Below are 22629 nucleotides of genomic sequence, written 5' to 3'. Positions count from 1 at the left end.
TGGAGACGACTTCACAGACTACTGTGTATATTTATTGTCTATACTTAAATACAGTGTTGGAAATTAAGTTAAAGCTTAATACAATATTGTACTACTTGTACATTGATGTTTCTGCTGCCTAAACTTCTATTCCACTAGAAAGATATAGAAATAATGTCCATATATACTTCCATACATGCATATTAACAGTTAATAAATATGATGCATTGTTCAGTGCAGTGCTGTAATGTACTCTGATTTAAAAACTGACAAAATCTGGCAGTGCTGAAAGGATATCTGGCCTATTTTCAGTGTCATTAAACGTGTTTGAAGTATTTTCAAAAATGTAATTTTTCATAATTTTTGGTCTAAACTGCTTTTTAAAACAATTGGATGACATGACTCAATCATAATATCAGACACAATCAAATAATCATTTTTTTAATTTTATCTTTTGCATAACGAATAATTTTACTTTTGAAAACATTGTGTTTACTTATCTTCTTTTACTTTTTACAGGATTTTGAATGCATGACTTTTACTCATACTGAAGTATTTTTATAGCTTGGTATTACAACTGGTAAAGCTCTGAATACTTCCTCCAACACTGCTTGAATACTACTATGCATAGAAGAAAACTACACTTGCTGTTAAGTATCAAGGAAACCAGTGAATGAGACAATAGAATATAAGAACTTCATACATTTGGAACAACTTTCAGAGCTTTATGAGAAAATCCTTCCCCTTCTTCTCCATGTGCAGCCTCAAAACATAACAATAAGCAAAGAAGTATTAAAGAACTTATGAAGAGCAATGGCTTAGAGTACAAAACACATTTAAACAATTGAGAAGCATTTCCCTAGAGCACTGAAGTTTTTCTTTACATCCCAACACTGTTACTTTTGTTTATAAAAACCCTCCTGCTGCAGATGGGAACTGAGTGGATGTGACAGCTGGATGAGGATGAGATGTGGGTAGGTGATCAGCTCTGACACTGCTCGTATCTGAAAACAGAGCACAAAGACAAACTCGTCCTCCAGTCTCTTTTATTTTTCCTTAAACACAAATGCAGACAGCCCACGCAATGACAACAACATGCGTGCACAGACACACAGGCAAAAGAAGCACTGCCTGTCAGTGCGTGGCGTGATATCATGCCGCAGTGTCACAGTGATGTTCAGGCCAGCGTGATTGGGGAGTGTGAGAAGAATGTGAGGGGCAGATGAGTGACAGTGCAAACACACACACACACACATATATGGTTCAACATACAAAGGCACACACAGGTGATGCAAGGCTTTTTGCTTACCGCTCCAGTTCCTTATAGACATCATCCTCTCCTCTTGGCTTCAAATCCTGGCATAAAGGTGTAAAGGGGGAAGGGAGGCATGGAAGGAGTGGAACAGTGAAGAGGAGGATAAAGAGAGATGCATGGTACTGAGGCCTGATTTATGTCCCTCTAGTGTGTAATGAGATTGATTTGTTAATGCCACTAATGTAAGGATGACAGTTGATAGGCAATGGGTTTATCTGAGAGAGGGCTGACAGATTGGAGGAGAAGACTGTGAGTGTGAAGGAAGACATATCTGCTGACAGCTTAGGGAGGGCGCAATAGAAGGAATGAGAGTCTGTATGCATTGGTGGATGTGTGTATCAGCTACTCCTCACACACACACATACTGTATGCACCACACCTCCGTGTGCGTGCAGGGGGACTGCACAATAACTCACCATGTAGACTGCGCCCTGGGGAGGAGCCTGTTGGGAAGGGAGGAGAGCAGAGAAAACAGGTTTAATGAACAACAAGTGACAGAGAAGGAGTGATGGTGGAAATCAGAGGGAAAACAGAAACAGAGGGGGAGAACAAAAATTAAGAAGTGTATAATAGATAGAAGACAGAATTTAGGCGAGGGGAGGGTGAGGAAAACAAAAGGAGAAGGGAAAGTGTGCTAAATACCAGAGGGGAGGTGTGGGAGAGGGGAAAGATGAGGGCAAAACGAGGAGGGAAATTCACCAGAGGATTTTTAGATATTGGAAAATGTCTGAATACATCACCTGTTTGATATCCTCAGGATTCTCATAGATGTTCTCTGCTTCACCCGAGTGGACAGACAGAGACTGTTCAATACCTGAGTACAGGGAGATAGTTACCAATTGTACAGTCTCTCTCTCTCTCTCTCCCTCACACACACACACACACACACACACACACACACACACACACACAAACTCAAGTGCAAAAGGGAAAGAGGAGGCGGAGGCAGATTCATTACAACAACCCCAGAGGATGTCACGGCCCACATCACTCACTGGTAGCTGACAAGGGCCGAAGACGGACGGTACACGTAAATCTGTCAAAAAAAGAAAACGCCGGAAGACTCACCACGATGAGAAATGTGTTTCTGTCTCCATAGCAACACACCAACAGGCGCAGCAACCAGGGGCACCAGGAGTAATAAAGCAGAGAGAAAAGGGAGCAGGGAGGTGGTGGTGAAATTCCCTGCAAAAAAAAAAGGGGAGGGCATGAATGTTTCAAAGAACAGTGCTAATGTAAAACTCGTAGAGCTATTGGTGTGAGTGCATGAATGACATGAAGGCTGTCCGCAGAAGTTACTGCTGTTTGTTCTCCAGTTTGCTCTTTTGTTCGTGTCAAGAGGGGGCAACCTTTTCTTTTATACATGGACACTTGAAGCCATGTTGCCGTTAAAATTTCCTCAACATGTTACACACATTTGCATCATGCTGCTGTCAGTCACAGATTGGAAGAAGGCGAGGAAATCCAGGCACTGCCAGACAGAGTGAATAGTCTGCACGACAGCTCAGTAGACATCGATCTGACAGACCCTCAGTCTGGACAGTAAAATGCTGTCAATTTGAAATGTGGACGAGAGGAAGAAAAGCAGCAGTATCAAAGAGACCAGCTGCTGTCAGATCATCACACAAAGCCTCAGGAAATAACACTTTCATACAGTTTGATCTAAGTTTTTGCACATCCTAATTATTCTCTATTCCATTATATAAATAGGTATCTCCTGTATGTATAGTCAGAATGTAAGGGCACACTCCCTTGACATTTAATCCTAGCAAAAAACTGCCCCTAGGGAAACTGACAAAATCAGCCAAATCCTGTTACAGCAGCACTGGACAACAAGTGGACAGGAACTACAGGCATAATCACCACAAACATTACATAAGCAAACCATTAGCTCACTGTAGTACTAGTCAAATTTTGTGGGAAGAGACACACGCGTGTGATCAGACTTGTCAGGTTTGTTTGCATAATGAGGATGACATCAGTCTTGCAAAACACAGCCACAGGGCAACATGGGAAATGGGAGGGGAGGCGCTTGTTTCCGCAGAGACTGCTGTAATTTAGCGTACCTGAACAAACGTTCTGCAGTTGCCTGCTCACAGAGCACAAAGCTATCAGATATGTCAGACGTCTTTGGATTACAAAAGAGAAGCTTAACAAACCAAAACAAGTTACAACAGAGCTATCAAAGCAGACTCTCTTTTTTTACGCAGCTTTCATCGTTTCCAAATAATTCGTACAGTGTCTTCCCATGGCGTGTGAGGTTAGCTGATGGACGGCATCCTGGCAAAAGTAAAGTCAGCTCACATGTCTCGTCATCAACTTTCCACAAATTTTGTTTGTAAAAGGATTGGCCCTCGGGCTTCACCTTAGCCCCTGGTGTCACAGCTTTTAGCCAGCCTCAAAATAATCAATCATTATGTGCTGTGTGAGGTATAATTGATCAGTGAGTATGTGTAGAGGTTGCTAATGGAATGTTGCGGTTAGTGCTGACCCCAAGACTGACCTGCACTGTTCTCCATGCCAGCTTTAACGCATGAATTATGGTAATTGAGTGCAGTGAAGTGAGGCATAAATGCCCCCCTCCCCAATTTCTCACTACCACATCTCATCTCTCTCTCTCTTTCTCCCTGTCTCTTTCCCTACCTTTCTCTCATCTTCGTCTGCCTCACCTTTTCCTGCTCCTCTTTTGGCACTTCCTCCCCACCTCATCTATTTCATCTTAAATGAGGCAGGGGGTGATTTGTATCAGCACCGATTGTAGAGGAGGGTGGCTGATAAGAGGCAGACCAAAGAACTGCAAGAATGCTTCGCAAATAATGGGCCAACTCGGGATAGAAAATGATTGCAGAGACATCCCTGACATTTGAAGTATTTGTGTGCTGCAGAGCACAAAGATTGCTTCAATTTTACGTTCTTTGATCTGTGCCACCAACAAAAGGAATTGTTGTTTTAACTTCTAACATTGGTGCTATATTTTGAGATTAGGCTTTCAGCACATTATACATTCCAGAGTTTTATATATATATATATATATATATATATATATATATATATATATATATATGTATGAGTTGTTGTATCAGTTATTTGGTTATTTCCAGTGAACTGAAAAGCCATTTCAGTTCTCTCTCTCAGCTATACTGTGCTAAATCCCAGTGTCTCTGGATGCATCCTCACCGCCCAGAGCGACTATTTATAAACCTTTAACTGTCAACGCTTATTGTCAAACTATTCATTATTAACCCAAGCATTTTTGCGCTGTCTTCCACTATTGCAGTGATTGTGCAACCTGTCACTTTTCTACAGTGTAAATGTAGGCCACCCAGCACTCATGTTATTTGAACTTATCACTCTGTTCAGTCTTTTTCCCGTTTCCCATGACACACTGGACAAATGCAACACTTATCACTCACTATAGATTTTTTTTCCTAATCTAACCTTTCCAATCAGACAATATCATGCTGCCTCCTCCTCTCTCTCTGTCTTTATCACCTTCTCTCTCCCTTTCCTCCACGCCCATTACTCTTATAGCCATACCATCAGCGTGCATCGTGATGAGCTCTGAGCCCCTTGTCCCGAGTGATGCATCGGGGTACAGGGAGTGAACTCATCTCTGCTGAGGGATCCATTCAACTGTCACATCCTCCTGTGCTCCCCCACAGCCACCAATACAATAAGCCTGAATAATTTAGTTTTTGTGGGGAGAGATGTCCTAAGGTCCTGTCTTTTTATATTCGCATATCAGCTGGGCGAGTGTGATGAGAAAAACGATAGCCTTTATGTTTTATATTTTATGGAAGAAGAAGCGGAGCGGAGAATTAGAGCTATGGTGGATTTTTATGAAAAATTGGCATATAAATGGACTGAGATATTCTGCTGGATATTATCTGCATATTGAACTTCTTGTTACACAGAAGTCTTGACCTGTGACCTCTTTACTGCAAGAGGGAAGCATAACATTTGGTATCTGTCAGGAGCTTTCTCCTCTGTGCACCATGGACTTCCTGGCAGATGAATTGACCTGCAACAGGCTTGAATGCACTGTGGAACGCTTCATGGAGCACATATCTGAAAATCAGCCACATTTATGGTTCATTATCTGCAGTTAGTTGACAGGAGGTCTGCCTGTACTCATGTGCAAGCTACATAATATACTACTGATGAAGAAAATCAGAAAACAGATACCATACCATTCCACCCATCCTCAGGGGGCAGTGTAACAGCATGTGTTGCCACGATGGTCTGCCCATTTTTCAGCGTTAGGGTGCAGGTGTAGTTCCCAGCTGTGTCAGAGGTGATGGGTAAGGGCACAGTGGTGGTGACACTGCCAGGGCCCTTGCTCGACATGTTCTGCTTACGATTGTGGTATTTCCAAAAGGCATTGCTGACCTGGGACGGCACTGAGTAAAGGCAATCCAACTCCAGCTTTGAAGATGACTCTTTGGTTTTAACTGTGGATGTGTGCAGAGTAGTGAGGGGGGATGTGAGAGGAGCGTGGGACCGTAAGGTAAAGAAAAAGTTAAAGATGAAGAAATGAAGAGAAACAGAGGGAAGGATTAGTGAGGGAAAAGGACAGACAGGAGGGAAGAAAAATGAGTGTGACAGGATGAGAAAGTGAGTTAAAGGGTAGTGTGTGAATACAGAAAAGGCCAAGGACAGATAGAGAGTAATGGGGTAAAGGGGAAGTGATATGAAAAACAAAGAACAATTCAGAGAGGGGTCAAAATAATATATATTCATTAAAGTGATTTGCTGCTAATGCATTGGTTGACTGTGACTGATGCTCAGTGTCTCATCAAACTGAAATGAGAATCCATCTGGGTGTAATCAAGCTCCACAGACTCACATGCACACACACACACACACAAAAATACACACATTTCAGCCTTGATTAGTGTGATCAGTGTGGGCCACCTACCGCCTTGGTGGGAGGGCAGCAGGTATAATCATACATAATGATACTTATAATGAGGTGGGGTAAAAATATATGCGTCACATGATTGGTGTGTGGGAGGATGTGTATATGTGTGTGTGTGTATGAGGGATGCAGATGCGTGAAGCAGGGTGACAGTGACAGTGACGGATCGGCTGGTCATGTCTGGGCAGCTGTGATGGATGCCAGTGGGACTGTGATTAGTAAAGCCTTCCAAGGCCGCCATGACAGGGCACTGTGTGTACATGGTTGTGTATTGGATTTTGTGTGTGTGTATGGGTGCAGATGTATTCAGCATGTTTCTGCAAAGGGTGAAACCTCCCCAAGGCTCACTCATAAAAATCAACAGGTGCTCTGCTCATTCGTTTTTTCCTTTAAATTTATGAATCGTGTGAATGTTCCTTTTCCTGAGCAATACTGTAAATATATTCATTTAATAATGTAACATTTTAGCAATGGCTGCAGGAAATTCTCTTTATGTTTATCCTGCACGAGTCAGCGTGGATCATCTGTGAGAACGTCAGCTGAGCAACAGCTGGTAATTCAGTGTCTTGCTCAAGGACACATCAGTAGGGCAAATAATTTCCAAAATGCCTCTAGAAACATGGGTCTGCTGGCTACAGAGAAGTCTCTCTATTCCTTGTGCCACCTATTTCCCCTGTACTTATTATGCAACAGAACTGCAAGACATTTTGGTTCATTTTTCCCTTTCTTGCAAAGAGTAAGATGAGAAGATCAATACCCCTCTCATGTCTCTGCATTATGTATTGACCCTAAAGTCAGCAGGAGATTAGCCTAGCTTCACATAGCATGAAATCACAAAGCATAAGGGGGAAACAGCTAGCCAGGCATTCTCCAATGTAAAAATGCCCACAACTTATTACTTAAGCCTTTTTATGCTAAACTAATCACTTCCTGGTTCCAAAGCTCCATACATAAAGCACAGACATTAGAGTAGTATCAGTCTTCTAAATTCCCTAGTAAATTCCCTAGTATATATGAAGTATTACTTCATATATACAACAGACATTTGTAGTCACTTGATCTCTCTCTGAGGGATATTTTATCAAAAAACCAAATGAGGGAATGTCTCCTAGAGGATGAGAATCTATGCCAAAAAGCATACGGGTCTCCTGATGGCCCAGCACCTTAGACTCTTTCCTTTAATTTGTCATCCATCTGTTTATTTGCCCCTTTCATCACAGGTACTCTGCACAACAGCACCCACATCCACATGTTATGTAACACAAACACACAAGGTTATGATAAGACTGCCACCACTTGTCTCCTAAATCCATCCCCACCCCTTGTTTAATTTCAGCTATCCACCTCCTACTCCATTTCTGTCTCCTCCTTGATCTCTACCTTTCAGCACGCTGAGCCGGGTCCTCTGGCTGAAGGCTTTGTCATCGAGGTACACATCACAGATGTAGAGGCCGCCATCTGTGATCGATGCAGGCCTGAGCAGAAAGGAGAAGCTCCCAGCCTCTGCGTTGTAGGGTGGGCCAGCGAGCTGGAGTGTCTTGCTTTGCGACAAGATGGAACCCCTCCAGCGATCATACTGGTGCACAAGCTTCATGCTGTTCCTCCTCCTGGTATCTGGTTGCCAGTGTAGCCGGACAAAGTCCCCCCGTTCACCAGGACAGGTCAGAGAGAAGGATGTCTGAACCTGAGCGGCGGTGGAGATGATGGGGCCTGCAGGAAAAGAAGGGAAGAGGGAAGTTAAACCAGAATGATAGAATAGATAAGGACGGAGCATAAGCGAGGAAGACAGAGCGCACAGACAGATATGAAGATACAACGGTGCAAGAAGACGAAATGACAGGGAATTCAGAATAAAAAGAGGGTGGATGAAAAGTGAGGTGAAGACAAAGAGCATAAACAGAATAGTAAGAGAGTAGGGGAACTGAGATAGGGAGAAAATTTCTACAACAATAGGGATTATGTTCTTATATGCTGAGAGTTACTTCTTCACTTGGTCTTGCATGCTGCTCTGCCTGATTAGCAAGCTGCTGACACAGGACTTTGAGACTGCCTGTGTTACAAAGTCACTCACCATGTGTTACGTTGTTGAATAAGGTCCTTTTGTCAGCGGAGGAGGGAGGGAAAGCTAGAAAATTTGAAAAAAAGAAGAAGCAAAAGGCAAATAATGAATAATACATAAATGTAGCAACTATAATATTCACAGGAGGACTGGCTGAATTTTAGTGCAGATCTACAGTAGACTTTTGAATCTCGAAACTGGTCTGTAAAAGTAAATACTTTGAAGAACTGTAGCTACAGGATGCTTAAATAAATAATGCCACTGCTGCAGTCTCTGGCACAGATGCCCGCTCACACCATCAACAAAAGCAACAACAAATGTATTCTATCCCTCAGTGCTTCGACATGTCTCTTCTTCTAGTCAGTCTCACCATCAACGGTCACGTTCACATTGAAGGCGAAATGAGCCCTGCTGCTTTTCCCTCCAGGGTAAACTGTACAGATGTAGACCCCACTGTCGCTCCTCTGGATCTGCGGCAGTTTAGCCACCGTGCCAATGTTTGGCATTTTCTCAATCCTCATGGAAATGCCATCCGGTGCTTCCCAGGTGATTTTGGCGATGGCAGAGTCAGGATTAACTTTAGCAATCAGACGCAGGGTGCTGCTCTGAAGAACAGTTGGAGCAGGATTGACAGTGACTGCAGATGAAGGAGGACACACATGAAATCAGTTGTGGGAGAAGTGTTTAAATCTTTAATACCATGACATAAAGCATAGATAGATAGATAGATAGATAGATAGATAGATAGATAGATCACATATGAACTGCTGATTTTTTAACCTGTAAGCATAGCTAAGAGGATAATCTTCTCTTTCACTTTTCTCTCTTGTTGTTTTATCAAGCATGAGTAAAGACCGCCATCCTCCATTTTGGGATGAAAAATCAGAGAGAACACCCCAGTGTCTTGAAAGTTAGAGTCAGTCAATCGCATGGATGCCTGCGAGGCACCACCAGAGAGATTCATCCTTTTGTCAGCTAAAAGAACCAGTTTCCATTCGTCCGCACCAAGTGACTTTACCCTCCAGTTAATGGCCACGCTGCCCCTCATGGTTGTATCAGTACAGACCAAGGTGGTGGGCATGCCCACTCTAGCCACCATAACATCTTCCCAGTCTGAGGGAGAGAGGACAAAAAGTTAAAAGTTACTAAAATGAATTATTCAGTGTTACTGCAGTGCTGATATCTGTTTCTTTAATCCTCTAAAGCTACAGGTTAAGTATATGTTCTCAAATCTGTCTTAGAACAATACTCCCATGCCCAGTATATTGAAAGACTTATTGGTCATTGTAATTTGTCCTCCTGGTTGTACTGGTCACAGAGAACTCCCTTGTGTAAGCAATTTCAATGTAAATGATGTGAGACAAAATCCACAGTCCCATTTCTATGTAAAAATGTCTTTTAGAGTTCAGTTGAAGCTAATATGTGATTTTAGCATTCTGGGTCAGTTTAATCAATATCTTCCAGAGTTAGAGTCTTTATAGTGCCAAATTCCCTCTTTCTATTTCCCTGGACACCATTTCCTTGCTGAGTTGTGCTGGGTTGAAAGTATCAAAAAGAGGGAATTTTGGCTGTAACTTTGGACGATAACCACTTGATTTATCAGTTGTAGACTACTAGAACATATTAGCATATTAGCTTCAAATGTATTCAAAATGCATTTTTACACAGAAAACTGAGGATTTTATCATCACTGAAGTCGCTTTTGGAAATGGATGTATGGAGAGGAACAATCACAATAGAGGCATAACAAAATTAACAAGAAAACACAATTTGTCTTTGGATTTCTAATTAACTTGATGTAACATAACTACACTTTTTAATACCGACCCTCTGGGATATAGAGGAACTCTGTTAATGCATGACTCATCATGTGTTTAAAAGAAACAGCTTCATTCATGTTTGCAGTCTAAAGGCGACATTGGCTGGGAAATGTAAGCCCCTTCCTTCCCAGCAAGAAGAGTAAAAATATATTTCTTAACAGTCACAGAAAGTATTTCATACCTGTGTTGCCAGTGTGAGAGGAATATACCGCAAATGAAGAGACAAGAATAAAGGTGAGAAAACCAGACTCCATCACACATTTAAGTCAAAGAGGCAAAACACTTTCTCTGCACCAGCTGTCTCTCCAGCACTGTGACCTTTCTCGGTACGCTCCAGAACACCAAGTATTGTTCGCTTTCCTGCAATATCACTGGTGTCCCTGACTGACATGTTAACAAGTCTGCAGCACATCATTCAGCCCAGCAGGATGTGGCACGAGGATAATCAGCAGGAAAAGACTGTCTGTTTTGTTGTCGTATGTGTGTGTATGAGGCTGATAAACTACATATCATTACCATAAGCATCACACCATGATGTTGACCTACAATATTTAAAATTTCAGAGCTTAACTTCTGGGCAATTAGTTATACAACTTCTGACCCTAACATTCAGATTTACAAAAGGACTGAACATGTACTTGTGTGTGTATCACAATGTGTGTGTGTGAAACAGAGGAAATGATAAGAATAGCAGAAAGCGAGGGATTGAGGGAGATGAAAAAGCGAGAAATAAAGAGTTTGGGTTAGTGTGGGTGCACAGTAACCCCTAGGCTACTTGTCTTTACATCCCATAAATGTCTTTAATTAAGCTAAAGGTATTATCAGCTCCTCTGAGCACTATTGCAGATTTTTCCATAATTACCATTGGGTGAATGGGGGCGGTGAAGAGAGACAGCGAAAGAGAGGGAGAGAGGGAGAGAAAGCAGATATATATTGTGGGTGTCTAATGACAGGGAGAGAGCAAGAGCAAGGGGGAGAAATGTGGAGAGAGAGGTGCTCAGACAGAATGAGAAAACCCAGGGAAAGGGAGAAGTGTGAGAGTGAATGTTGCGGGGCGCGGAGGGGGGGTGAAGACAGTGAGACTTCAAAGAAGCCTGTGGCTGGTGACACAGAGCGTGGTGCTGATCCTGTGGCCCCTCCTCTATGGGTAAATAATCACCATAAGCCTTGGCTCTGCCTAATGAATCCACTGCCAATGAGCTAATATCTGTTAACTATGTGCTTCATTATCACTGCCACAGAGACCCCCGGAGAGCATGAGGATGGAGGACAGGATGAATAGCGGTAAGGAGTGAAGGACGAGTGGACAAAGGAAATCGAATGACATGGGAAGAAGCAGAGAGAGAGAGGGAGGGAGGGAGGAGTGAGGAAAAGGAGGAAAGTGGAGTGTAAATGAAGGGAAGGTGTAAGGGTTGTGCGCTGGTGAGAAAAAAGGAGAGGTGAGGTACTGTATAAGTAAAGTGGGTGGTAGCAGGAAAGTGGTAGGTGTGAAGGTCGATTTGGTATGGGTATGAAAAATGGATGATTGTGTGGAGAAAAAGGAATGAAATCCTCTGTTTGGTGGCCACTTTCTTTAAAACTCCTTATTCTACCATGAATGCACACGACTTAGTGATATAGCAGTGTGTGCATGGGTGGCCCCAGTTTCTCTGACTGTGCTGGTGCTGAAACATTCAGCTAAAGGGCCACAAGATGGCTGCAAATTAAAACATGGCAATGCAAAGCACTGATGGCATTTAAAGCTTGCAGCTGCTTTGTTTGCACGGCAGATGCTTTCATAGTCTGGATTTACAGTGGCCAAGGTGTGGAAAGAAAATGAAACCCTGCTGTCTCTTTGAAGACTTATTTCAATTGTTAATTTGTTTTTCTGGCATGCAGAATGTTGTTTGACCTCTGATCATTATCTGTGTCTGCTGAATTTGCACCTCAGAAATACAGTCTGGAAATGAGAGAGTGACACTGAAGGGGAATTCAGAAATGGAACAGAACGGAAGGAACCGAGTTTAAACTGTGGGACTTACGGAGATGTAATTACATTGGCTGTAAAACACTTGGGTATAGGGATTAGACCTAAACCAGATAATGCCTTTGCTATGCTAGTGTGCACCCATGCTTCAGAGGAAAATAGGGCAAAATGAATTGGAAGTTGTTCTGTGGAAGGAAAAAAAAATTCTCATCAACAGAGAGTCTGCTGCAGCCTGCAAATAGATACATGAAAAGCTGTTTCCTCTTGATTTGATTTTGCTGACTGCCACTGGATTTGTGTTTTGCCGTTCATTAATGAATGTTTATTGATTTTGGCAGCTGCTGTGGTGGAGTTTACTTATATGAGCTAATCTCAGTTCAGTGTGCAGAAACAAACAGCAGAGGGCGGAAGAATCATCTGTTTCCACCGTACCTCCCCACGACATCAAAACTGTCTTAACTTGGATAAATTGAGTAATAACTTTATTTAGTTTTCTTGGGCTGAAATGGGCTTTTCTGTGGATCATATTTGTAGGATTTCTGGTCATTTAATTTCAGACATTGATCAAGATGACTTTAAGGTAATATTGCTGATTTACGAGAGATCATACTTCTCAGCTGTTGCAGACTATGACTTAACTATATAAGTATATTTCCCTGAATGTTTTTTTGTGTTTCCTCTTCGTGACAGAAGTGAGACCTGCTGCGCTCTTTAGATGCTTTCTGGGAGCGAGTTGAATTTCCAAGGTAAAATGCTTCCAACAAGTTGTTCCCAGAGGCCCCTCCCTCCCTCTCGCCGTAGCTGGTCCTAATTGTTTTTTGGGAATCGGGGCTGTGACGCCTCTCAGCCTGATGACATCACCCAGTCAGTCACACACAGTCGGACCGCCGCGCGCTCAGACTCAGAGGAACTAGTTGTTGGAGCAGAGAGAGCGCAGCAGCACCTCATTACACACAGAGCACCAGCTGGAGGAAATATTCACCTGTGCGCTGCCAGGACGAATTCACGAGGATTTTCATTCATTTCAGCAGACTCCGTCTGAAAGGCGCAGTGAGGGACACTTGAAACAAGAACCTCTGTCGGACCCCTGCTTTGTCCTGTAGCCAAACAAGTTTTTTCTTGCCTTGTATGAGGGAGGTTTTACGCAGAAACTGACCCGCGTCTGAAGGTGTTGTTTCGGTTTATTTCGGTGAGACTACGTGCCTGGTTCCATAAAGAGGACCGTAATCAACCATGGCGAGACATGACGCCCGAAATTGGCATGACTGCACTAAAATGATCGGACTGCTCTGCTTGGTCGCGTCGATACTTACAGAACACGGTAAGAAATTATTACTTTCATTAAAAACTTAACATTTTGCCTTAAATTTCTTCTGAGGGCTTTAATAATTCATGTGAAGACTAATTTAAACCTGACTACCACCTGTCAGGGCGGTGACAGGGGCAGGTGATTTCTTCGCTCGCTGTACTTGGCGAGGTTTTCAGTCAGAACCGTTAAAATGTAAAATAGTTTCGTTCTACACTCAGTATGAAATGACACATATTGATTTAACACATATTTCTTGTTCCTCATTCTTTCGTTGTTGTCGGTCAAGAACCAGCCGTATCGCTCTTTGACCCGAGTTTCGGTCTATGACTCAACGCCATGTTTTGCTTTTCTAAGGTGTGGCTCTGTACGGCAAGGTGATCTTACCTCAGGTACCTGCCACCACCGGCCTTTCTAGTTGTGTCGTCTTCTCTTTAAACCGAGTCACTGTTCCAGTCTGTACTTGGTACTCTTTCCCCTAAAGCCACCCTACTCTCCTCTCAACACCCCCCCTCCCGCTTCTTTTCTTCCCTCTGTCCGCACATCATCCTTTATTAGTCACAGTTCAGTTGAGAAAAATGGGTCTGGAAACAGCACTTAATGTACACACAGAGTAACAGAGTAAAGAGGAGGAGGAGGAGGAGGGGACAACTGAAACTGAATCATTTGCGCCGAAGATAAAACGGTGAATCTGCTCTGGGTTTCATATTGACTAACTTCTGCACAGTTTTAATTCAGTAAACCACTCCCATGTTGGCCTTTACTGTAAATTAGTAGTCATTACTTAAAACGAGCTAACGGGCCACTCCTGCTTCCTTAGCAACCGGTTTCTACAGGTTAATTATTCAGGTGTTTTCCAGTCCAGTCGAGGTCATGTTGCACTACAGGTACTCCAAGCTGCAGCGAGAAGGCCTAGAAATGACAGAAAACATTCATGGCATGCAGTTAACCTATTAACATATGAATGTGTGTAGCATGAAACCAGTTCAACATTTTCTCTTGCTGCTCTCATGCTAGGCCAGCTATTTGTTTTGTGCTGTAATTGGGGCAAGAATGTAGGACTAGATCTAACGTCCTGGCAAAGCTACAGTATACATTTTCAGTAGCTACTGTACTGTAGTCGATTGTGGTGTTGTTTTTAATCACGACTCATAAGCACAGTCACTCTTTTGACTTATTCATGTAGTGGACCTTTTTTTTTGTCCAATTTCATTTTGCAGAACATGAAGTGCTCTTAGGGGAAGGAGAAAAGTGGGGGGAAAACAAAACAAAAGGTTTTACATATTTATGAGTGAAGGAAAACACAAGGCTTAACCAGTATAAGCAAAAACACGGCATTTAGTTTTCTTTCACTTAAGTCATTTTTTTTTTTTTCAAAGTGAACCTCTGCCCCCCTTTCGAGTAATAGTTAAGCAGTGCAACTTAAGCTGCGACTGCTGCAGGAATTAAACTTTTCACTTGTCTACTTTGCATTTATAGTTTCCCATTTCCACTCAGGCTTTGACAGCAACCACTTACCTCCACCTTCCAACCTGAGTCTGAGAGTGAGAGAAGTGATTTAATTCTCTGCAAAGTTTTCAGGTTAATATGTCCTAGCTTTAATGTAAAAAAAAATCGATATTGAGTTTGAAGGGCATTTAATTAACGTAGGTTTCTGTAGTTACACATACATATGTGTCTTAATAGAAGATGGCAGGAGGGGGTCTAGTTTAAGCTCTGATATTACACTATAATACCAGTCCCCCACCCCCCCCAAGTCAAGGTTGTAAGAGACCATAGATGTGGGTCAGAAAGGCTTGGCCCATTACCATGGAGATGTTTTTATTGGAAGAAGGGTGGGCTTATGTGAGGGGGAGATGGGGTGGGGGGCTATGGCAGCATTGTCTTTATGGCTGAGTAAGCTGTGTGCGTGCAGGGGGTGACTGGCTGGCTGGCTGCCTGAGAAACTGGTGGGCATGCAGGGTCAGGGCCAGGGGAGGAGGCTGTCGCCCCTTTTCTGCTCCCAAATAGACCAGTGCGTTTCTTTTTTCATACCTGAAAGCATCCAGTGAAGCTACTTCAGATGCAAAGCTACTCTTGATGGCTCTCATCAGTTTCAATGAAACAGGTGGCTCCTTGGCAGCCTGCTGCATTACGTGGGGTTGTGGCTGAGTTTCGGGATTGGCTGGAAAACTAAACGGGCAGCGACTGATTAAGATGGGCGACGCCCCACCTCCCCTCCCTCCCACCCACCACTTGAAATCTCCGTCTCTCCCGCCAACCCTTGCTCCCTCCCCCACCTCTGCTGTCGAGTACATACAGGGGCCTTGTTCTGGTCTCTTTTTATTTTCAGCTATCTTTCCTTCTCTCCTGTCCACTGCTTCTGTTTGAGCGACGGCAGTCACTGGGTTATTCAAATGCCCCCCTCCCCCATCGCCTGGCCTGTTTGGACTCAAGGCCGTGCTGTTCATGACAGGAACAACATGCAGATAGACAGGGAAATAAACCACATGTGAACTCACCACGTTCTTTCACCATGGCTGTAGGATTTCCTGACAGCTGTATGGGACCCGTTGAAATGCTGTATTTTGCACCCCCACATGATTATTCGAGCTAATTTTGTAATGACTTGTGAAATGCTGGAAAATTTCCAGCATTTCACAACTCCCTGCCATCCCAGAAACACATGCACACATCCAAAGTATTAGCTCTCGCTATTTACCTACACATGGAGACATCCTGTGAGAACAGTGAGAACTGCCAAGCCTGGGACCATTCATCATTATAACAGAGAAAGAACATTACACTCTGTCTATTAAGAGGAATGTAATTGATGGATCATGAGAGGAGTTTATTTTTTTCTTCCCTAAAAAAGGAGGGAAAAAAATAAGTCCTTAGTACCTCATTAGTCCCTGCTGAGCGAGGGGCTTTGGTCTTGGTTTGGTTTTTGCGTTAATGGCTGTCGTGGTTAGGTCCTATCATTATGTAAATGAGCTGTCCTCGCCCCTTTGCACTGGCCCGTAAATGTCAGATGGATTTTGAAAAGGTCAGGTGTGTGTGACTGTGTGTAAAGAAAGTCTCATTCCGCTTTTGATGTGCACTCGTACTTCCTTACACACCCTTACTAAGGGGGGCTTCCTGTTTAAATGACACATCAATGACCTCCCCCCCCCCCCTTATAATCACCATTAAGAGTTCATTGATTCAGACATAAAAGTATGCTTGGATTTATGGCTTAATGGAGATGTGAGAGTGATACCAACCCAGTGTATATGTGTCACCATGTACACTGTGTGGCAAGTGTCGCCCCATTAATTTTTAATAACTAAATTGCGGAATGACAGGAGCAAATATTTGGCTTTTCACCAAATGATTTAGATGGTTTTCTCTTATTAATTGTGATTTCACCAGGTACACTGTTGAAAAAAGCGATTTCAGCTCAGTGGCAATATTTAATGGCTGCCTAGAAATGGAGTACCTCTTATCCAACAATAAAAGTAGCAATGGATGGAAAGCTTTTTAATAGATGTATTGAAAACATTTTAGTGGGAGGCACTTTTCATTTTAAAAAACCTTTTATATGGAAGATATATTGATTAAAATTATGTTGATCCTCAACATCATATACAGGATTTTAGATATACTACATATATTTTTGATAAATGAGTTTCAGTGAAATAACTTTGATTTTCATTACCAGTGACCAGAAACACAAAGGATCCATCAGGTTTATTGTTGACTTGGCAAATATTATTAGACAGAGTGGATGAATCTGAAGAGAGGATGAGCACGAGTCAGTGCATTTTGTTGCATTTTAGGCCGCAGTATTGGACCACAAACACAACTGAGTACACACACCCACACACACATATGCATTCAGCTGGTGATGAATCAGGGAAGTGACCTGAGGCTGCACCGCAAGTCAGATGACATTCCAATAATAGGGAGGAGCCGTCATGTCGGTGGATGACAGTGCTTGTGTGTGTTGCCATTTCCTTTAGGAAGTGGTGTGTATCATGCTCTTTAGCAACCCTGTTATCTTCCACAGACATCAGATCTGAGGACACTGTGCTCCCTGCTCATTTAAATGGCTCTCTTTACGGATGCTTTTCCTGCAACTTGTTGGTTATGGTAGTGGCTTTTCCTGTTATAAGACAACCAAAGCCAGCAGCTCTGTGATGGGGCCATCTCCATGTAGGAATTCACCCCTACTGCCCTCCGCCTACATGTACATGCTGGGTGGATGGTGCCCCCCACCCCACAGGGATGTTTGTGTTTAGCTCCCTGCGTTACCGGAATGCTAGAGTTGGTCCCATCTGATCCAAAGGAAAATGAGCTGAAATCCTCCTCTTAGAAGGAATGCCAAATGTAATTAATGTGAATAGGGCAGCTGAGGGGTTTCCAAAAACACAACTGCACTGGGGTCGATGATATTCTTGGCAGAGGTGTTGGGTTAAACTGTTATCTACAGCAAATCTGTGTGCAATAGCTCACACACTGATATGAGTTCACTGCATGAGACCATTCCATAATGTTCTCTAACCACCCACATGTTTCTAGACAATGGCGAGTTTTAAGACTGTACTATTTGCTTGAGTAGCATGCCAGCAGCTTATCTCATATAAAAAAAATGCTAAAAGGCGTGTGGCTTACTTTATTTTTTACAGTCACACACACATTAGTCAAGATACCTTTTGCCAAATCTGCATTTCCCTATGTCTAACAAACCCCAGATGGAATTTAGGGAGATGCAGGTCAGACCCATTCCAGCTCAGCCGATGTGGAGAACAAGCGGTAATTCCAATTGAAGATCCATTGAAAGGCAGCCAGACTCTTTAAAATAAAACCCCCTTAATTAACTAGACTTGGGAGATGGGTGTCTCTGTGACCCCTGCTGTAGTAAAAATCACTGAGGAGGAGCAGCATAGGAGGAGCAGAGGGGTGAATGGGGGTGGGGGGGATTGAGGATGTCGACATTTTCAAATTCCACACCGCAGCATCTTGGCAGAGGAGATGAAGGAGGATATTTCGAAAAACTGTGAGGGAGTGAACCAGGGAGGCCAAGAATTATCAGCTCATTTGTAATTTAGTCGCACCGCCCTCCCCTCTTCGTCTCCCTCTCTTAAAGCATGAGACACATATTTAACAGCCAGAGAACCTTCCATTGTGGACAGTAAAGGACTGCTTGCACTAACCTTTCTCTTTTTATTATAGTTACCTGACCTGCACCCTCTCGCTGTCATCTTTCTCCTCTTTCTTCTGTCTTTGTCACATTCTTTTATTTCTGAAATCCTCCCCGTAGTGCACTCAGCAGATATCTGTGTAGCTAAGCACTGAGGCCCTTGACTGTGTCCTCCTCAGTGAGTCCCTACATATATACATATATATATATATACACACACACACACATACACACACACACACACACATGCACATGGCTGCTCATTAGCAGTCACCTTAATGTGTCTAAATGTAGTTTGCGAGGTGGAAGGTGGTTTGCGTTATTGATCTGGTATTGAATGGTGGATGATGCAGTGCCCTTATGTGATATTGAAAACATTTAGGGCTCGCTCTGTCGGCATGACAGCACCATGAAACATCTCTCTGTCCCTTCCTCCCCTGATAATCCCTCCCTGTGTCCTTTCTGCAACCAGTTTGTGAAATGTCAAACTGGTTTTGCCATTATTAAAACGTCTGGGTCTCTTTTCATGTATTTTCTTCCTTTTACCAACATAACAGCTGTTTTGTTACCTATGTGCACACCTTTGCTCCTCTGTTAATACACACACGGGCACAGACGTGCTGCATCTTCATCACATCTGACTTTGACAAGGTCATGTCAAATTCACACTTATCAGAGGGCAGTGGACAGGCTGGCTACAGGAGGAAATTGAATTTGGTGTGACAGGGTCTTGTCAGGACTCTGGAGTCATGCTCCTCAGAAACCTTCTGCACACCAACTGCTTTCAATTCAGCCCAGTTTTCCTCATGGTCCCAGGAGATTTATCTGAGGAACAGGGTAAAATTACATACTGTAATAAAGAAAAATGTAGTACTCTCGCACAGATATCATCTCAGAAATATGAGATAGGAAAACAGAATATGCCATCTCTGCGATAATGCACAACAGGTTTAGTTTTCATGAAAGCATGGAAAGTGTGTGTTGTGTTTCACAAGACAAGCTGTGTTGTTATGATCCTACAGCTCTATTGTGCCACTGATATCAGCGCTATCTATTGTTTCACTTGTTGGTTTGAAAATATGCCGCCATGCTATGCTGATAATCAAGCAGCACAGTCGTCATTAGTCCCTTGAGCCTTGAAATGGCAGGAGCATATAAATCCTCTCCTGAAGCAAACAGCACATTAAGGTCAAATAGAGGCAGCAGGTTTACTCAGTTATCAGCCCAGTGTTTTGTCAACAGGGTGTGCCAGGGTTTGTTTGGTGTGGCTCCTCAGGGAGAGCAGGTCCTCCTCCATCTGAGCAATTTGTTTCATTCATCCACTGAACTGATTGCCTGCTCTCTTAATCGGCCACTCACTCCCCTCTGCCCTGTCACGTCCGTGCCTTTACTTCCACTTTTCTGTCTTGATTCATTCTTCCTCTGCCCTCTTTGTCTTTCTCTGTTTACGTCCTTCTCTAATGCTCCAACTTCCTCCTCTCTGTAATTTGGTCCGCATAATTGATCCATCTGTTCAGTAAACTGCTGTCTCTTACTGTATCTCTTTTCCTCCTCTCATCCTGTTCTTTGTTCTCCTTCTCTCTCCCTTCTTAGTCATCAATCCCTCGTTTCTGCTTCTGTAATTGGAATGTCTGTTGCTTCCCTCTATCCTCTTACTCTCTCTTTCCCCTTAATCTGCCGCGCTCTCTTCTTTTCTCCCTCAGCTCTCCCCCTCTCCTTGTCCCACCGTCCAATTCCCCAGTTGTCTCTTCCACCTATGTCAGTCCCAGAGTTTCTCTTTAAGCCCATCCAAACTGCCTTTGCTACTTTCCCTCTCCTACTCTCATTTGCTCCCTCTGTCTCTCGCTCTACTTTTCTCTCATACCTCCCTAACAACCCCCGCCCTCCCTACAGACATTTGTATTGCAGGCATCTGTACCTTCCTACCTCCCCTAACGAGGTCTTCTGTTTCTTTTTTCTTCCACACATCAATCACTCTCTCTCTCTCTCTCTCTCTCTCTCTCTCTCTCTCTCTCTCTCTCTCTCTCTCTCTCTCTCTCTCTCTCTCTTTCTTTCTCGTGCACTTGTCCTCCTCTGCCTCTTTCTCGTCTAATGGCCAAGAACACCTCCCACTCCACCCTGGTGGGCATTTTTTGAAGGTTAAGTTGCTGTGACACTTTTACAGTGTTTTCACCCCACCCCACGATTATCTCACCCTCCTCTCCCCTCCATCTCCCTCGCCCAGGCTGCAGAACGACACACATCACTGCCACCTCCTCACACGCAACCACACACACACACACACACACACACACACACACACACACACATACAGCACAAAGAGTACATACGTCGCGGACACATGCACACAGTTCTCGGGGATGTTGGGCTGATTTGATGGTTGAATCACTTGATTACTGTACAGGAGGACAGGAGGGAAGTGACAGAACAAAGTCAAGGAAGCTTGCGAGCTGAGGTAAGGGAGGGAGGTAATACTGGACAAATGGAAACAGATGCAGGATTTTATTTCATTTCAGCAGAGCTAACCTGTCGTGCAGTGCCGGGATCAGGCTGACAATGTCCACTCCCCTGCTGTTAGATGCTGTCACACGCTCATCTCCCCCGCAGGCTGTGACTAGGCCGATAATACAGCTTGACTCATCTAACAAGAATCTCACACTGAAGTTGAAATGGGATTACATTTGAAGAGTTAATTCTCAGTGTACATTGTAATACAATCCAACACTGTAACCGAAAACTAGCTTTGTGCAGTTCAGTGTTAGTTTTTGGGTGAGATACTGTATCATGTTTATTATATAGATTAATACATGTATAGTATCTCTATAAATTGTTTTTCAGATCTGTCTTGCTTCTTAATCACCTAACTGAGAAGTAAATAAAACCACACATGTAACACTAGTCCCTTGTTATAGGACTGTTACAGGTTGTAACATCCCACCAGAATGCAGACCGAAGGAGTCGATAAATGTTGTCACCATTGTACGGCAATATTTTTGTACTTAAACCTTTTTCAAATGTAGTAGAGTTTAAAACAATTAGTGGTTTAATCAAGTAGTCAATTGACAGAAATTTAATCCGCAACTATTCTGATAATGGAGTCATGATTTGAGTCACTTTCCAAACAAAAATGCCCCAAAATTGTCTGTACCAGTAACCAAAATCACTCTGGACTCTAGGAAATTGTAATAGTCTTTCCTCATTATTTTGTCACATTGGCAAATTAACTGATAAGAAAAGCCTAGCAGAACTTTGTTTGTCTTTAGTTTTGTGTTGTCAGTAAATTTGCTGAAGTATATGTTCCTTGTTTTCTAATAGTGCACATATGTTATTTTGGGGCGGAAGTCTGGATTAACTCTGTCACAATACATTTTTATTTAATGTACATTCACACAGGAAGAATTTGGCATTCAACAGCAGCAACCTTGAGAGTTTGTTTTTAGTCCAGGCAGTCAGCTGGCCGCCGCTAGACAGAATGATACACTTGGTGTTACCGAAAACAGAGACACTATTGTTCTCGGCTTGAGTTTAGAGACCCTCCTCCTCCTTCCTTCCCCCAGACTCTTCCCCCTCCCTTCTCCCTAATCCAGGTGAGCCGAGGGAGACCACTGAAAAGGCCATCTATTGTCCTCCCTCCCCCTTTCCTTTTTACTCCCTCTGCACCACACCTGTATCAATGGACAGACCTGCCTTTGAGTAGTGGCCCTAGAGGGAAAGTGGCTCCATAACAAGAGATGATTGGGTAGTTTCTCTTGAAATGGAAGCTGATGGAGAGGCTTTTTTCTGTTGACCACTATTGTGCCCCTGTGATACACTTCTCAAAGGGCATTTGTGTGCAGAAAGTCAGCTATTTGCTATTTCCTATGCGATACTCATGTTTATGCTGTGCATGTATCATACACTTGTTTGTTACTTGGCTGCTTGCTATTTTGGCTTTCTATCTTGGCCTCTTTAGGAAGAGCCAGGAGGGAGGGGAGAGGATGAGAGAGGAGAGGGAAGGAGACAGAAAGAGCAAGACAGAGTATCTTCTCTGCTGACTAGTACTTGTCACTGAGGCCCTCTGGGTGTGTGCTCGCTCCCTCAGGTTGCTGGGAGCTATCTCCTGAAT

General features: G+C 43.3%; 2 protein-coding genes across 6 annotated transcripts in view; one reads left to right on the top strand and one right to left on the bottom strand.

Moving 5' to 3' along the window:
• Positions 1 to 404: 404 nt before the first annotated feature.
• On the bottom strand, positions 405 to 15094 carry g6fl (g6f-like). Of its 4 annotated transcripts, XM_018672326.2 has the most exons (11): positions 10273 to 10452; positions 9052 to 9384; positions 8642 to 8908; positions 8284 to 8337; positions 7593 to 7922; positions 5485 to 5745; positions 2363 to 2479; positions 2035 to 2108; positions 1711 to 1737; positions 1289 to 1335; positions 405 to 983 (listed from the first exon to the last, which is right to left on the bottom strand). In XM_018672326.2, exons 1-11 carry the CDS (start codon positions 10343 to 10345, stop codon positions 962 to 964), a joined length of 1605 nt encoding a protein of 534 aa, XP_018527842.1. In that variant the 5' UTR covers positions 10346 to 10452; the 3' UTR covers positions 405 to 961. The 4 variants fall into 4 exon arrangements, with proteins under 4 accessions (XP_018527842.1, XP_050932012.1, XP_050932013.1 ...); XM_051076055.1 differs by lacking the exons at positions 1289 to 1335; positions 10273 to 10452 and adding an exon at positions 13751 to 15094; XM_051076056.1 differs by lacking the exon at positions 1289 to 1335 and having other exon boundaries at positions 9277 to 9384; positions 10273 to 10455.
• Positions 12907 to 22629, top strand: part of LOC108880692 (nectin-2) — a 74149-nt gene continuing 64426 nt past the window's right edge. The window contains exon 1 of one of the 2 annotated variants that reach the window (XM_018672329.2): positions 12907 to 13378. In XM_018672329.2, the coding sequence (XP_018527845.1) occupies positions 13291 to 13378 (88 nt within the window). In that variant the 5' untranslated portion in view covers positions 12907 to 13290. The remainder of the gene's footprint in view (positions 13379 to 22629) is intronic. The other variant, XM_018672330.2, reaches the window with a different exon arrangement.

The sequence above is a fragment of the Lates calcarifer genome, linkage group LG15 (genome assembly GCF_001640805.2).
Source record: "Lates calcarifer isolate ASB-BC8 linkage group LG15, TLL_Latcal_v3, whole genome shotgun sequence".
Lineage (NCBI taxonomy): Eukaryota > Metazoa > Chordata > Actinopteri > Centropomidae > Lates > Lates calcarifer.
Note: the sequence above shows the minus strand (reverse complement) of the source record. Positions and strands in the feature narration are given on the sequence as shown.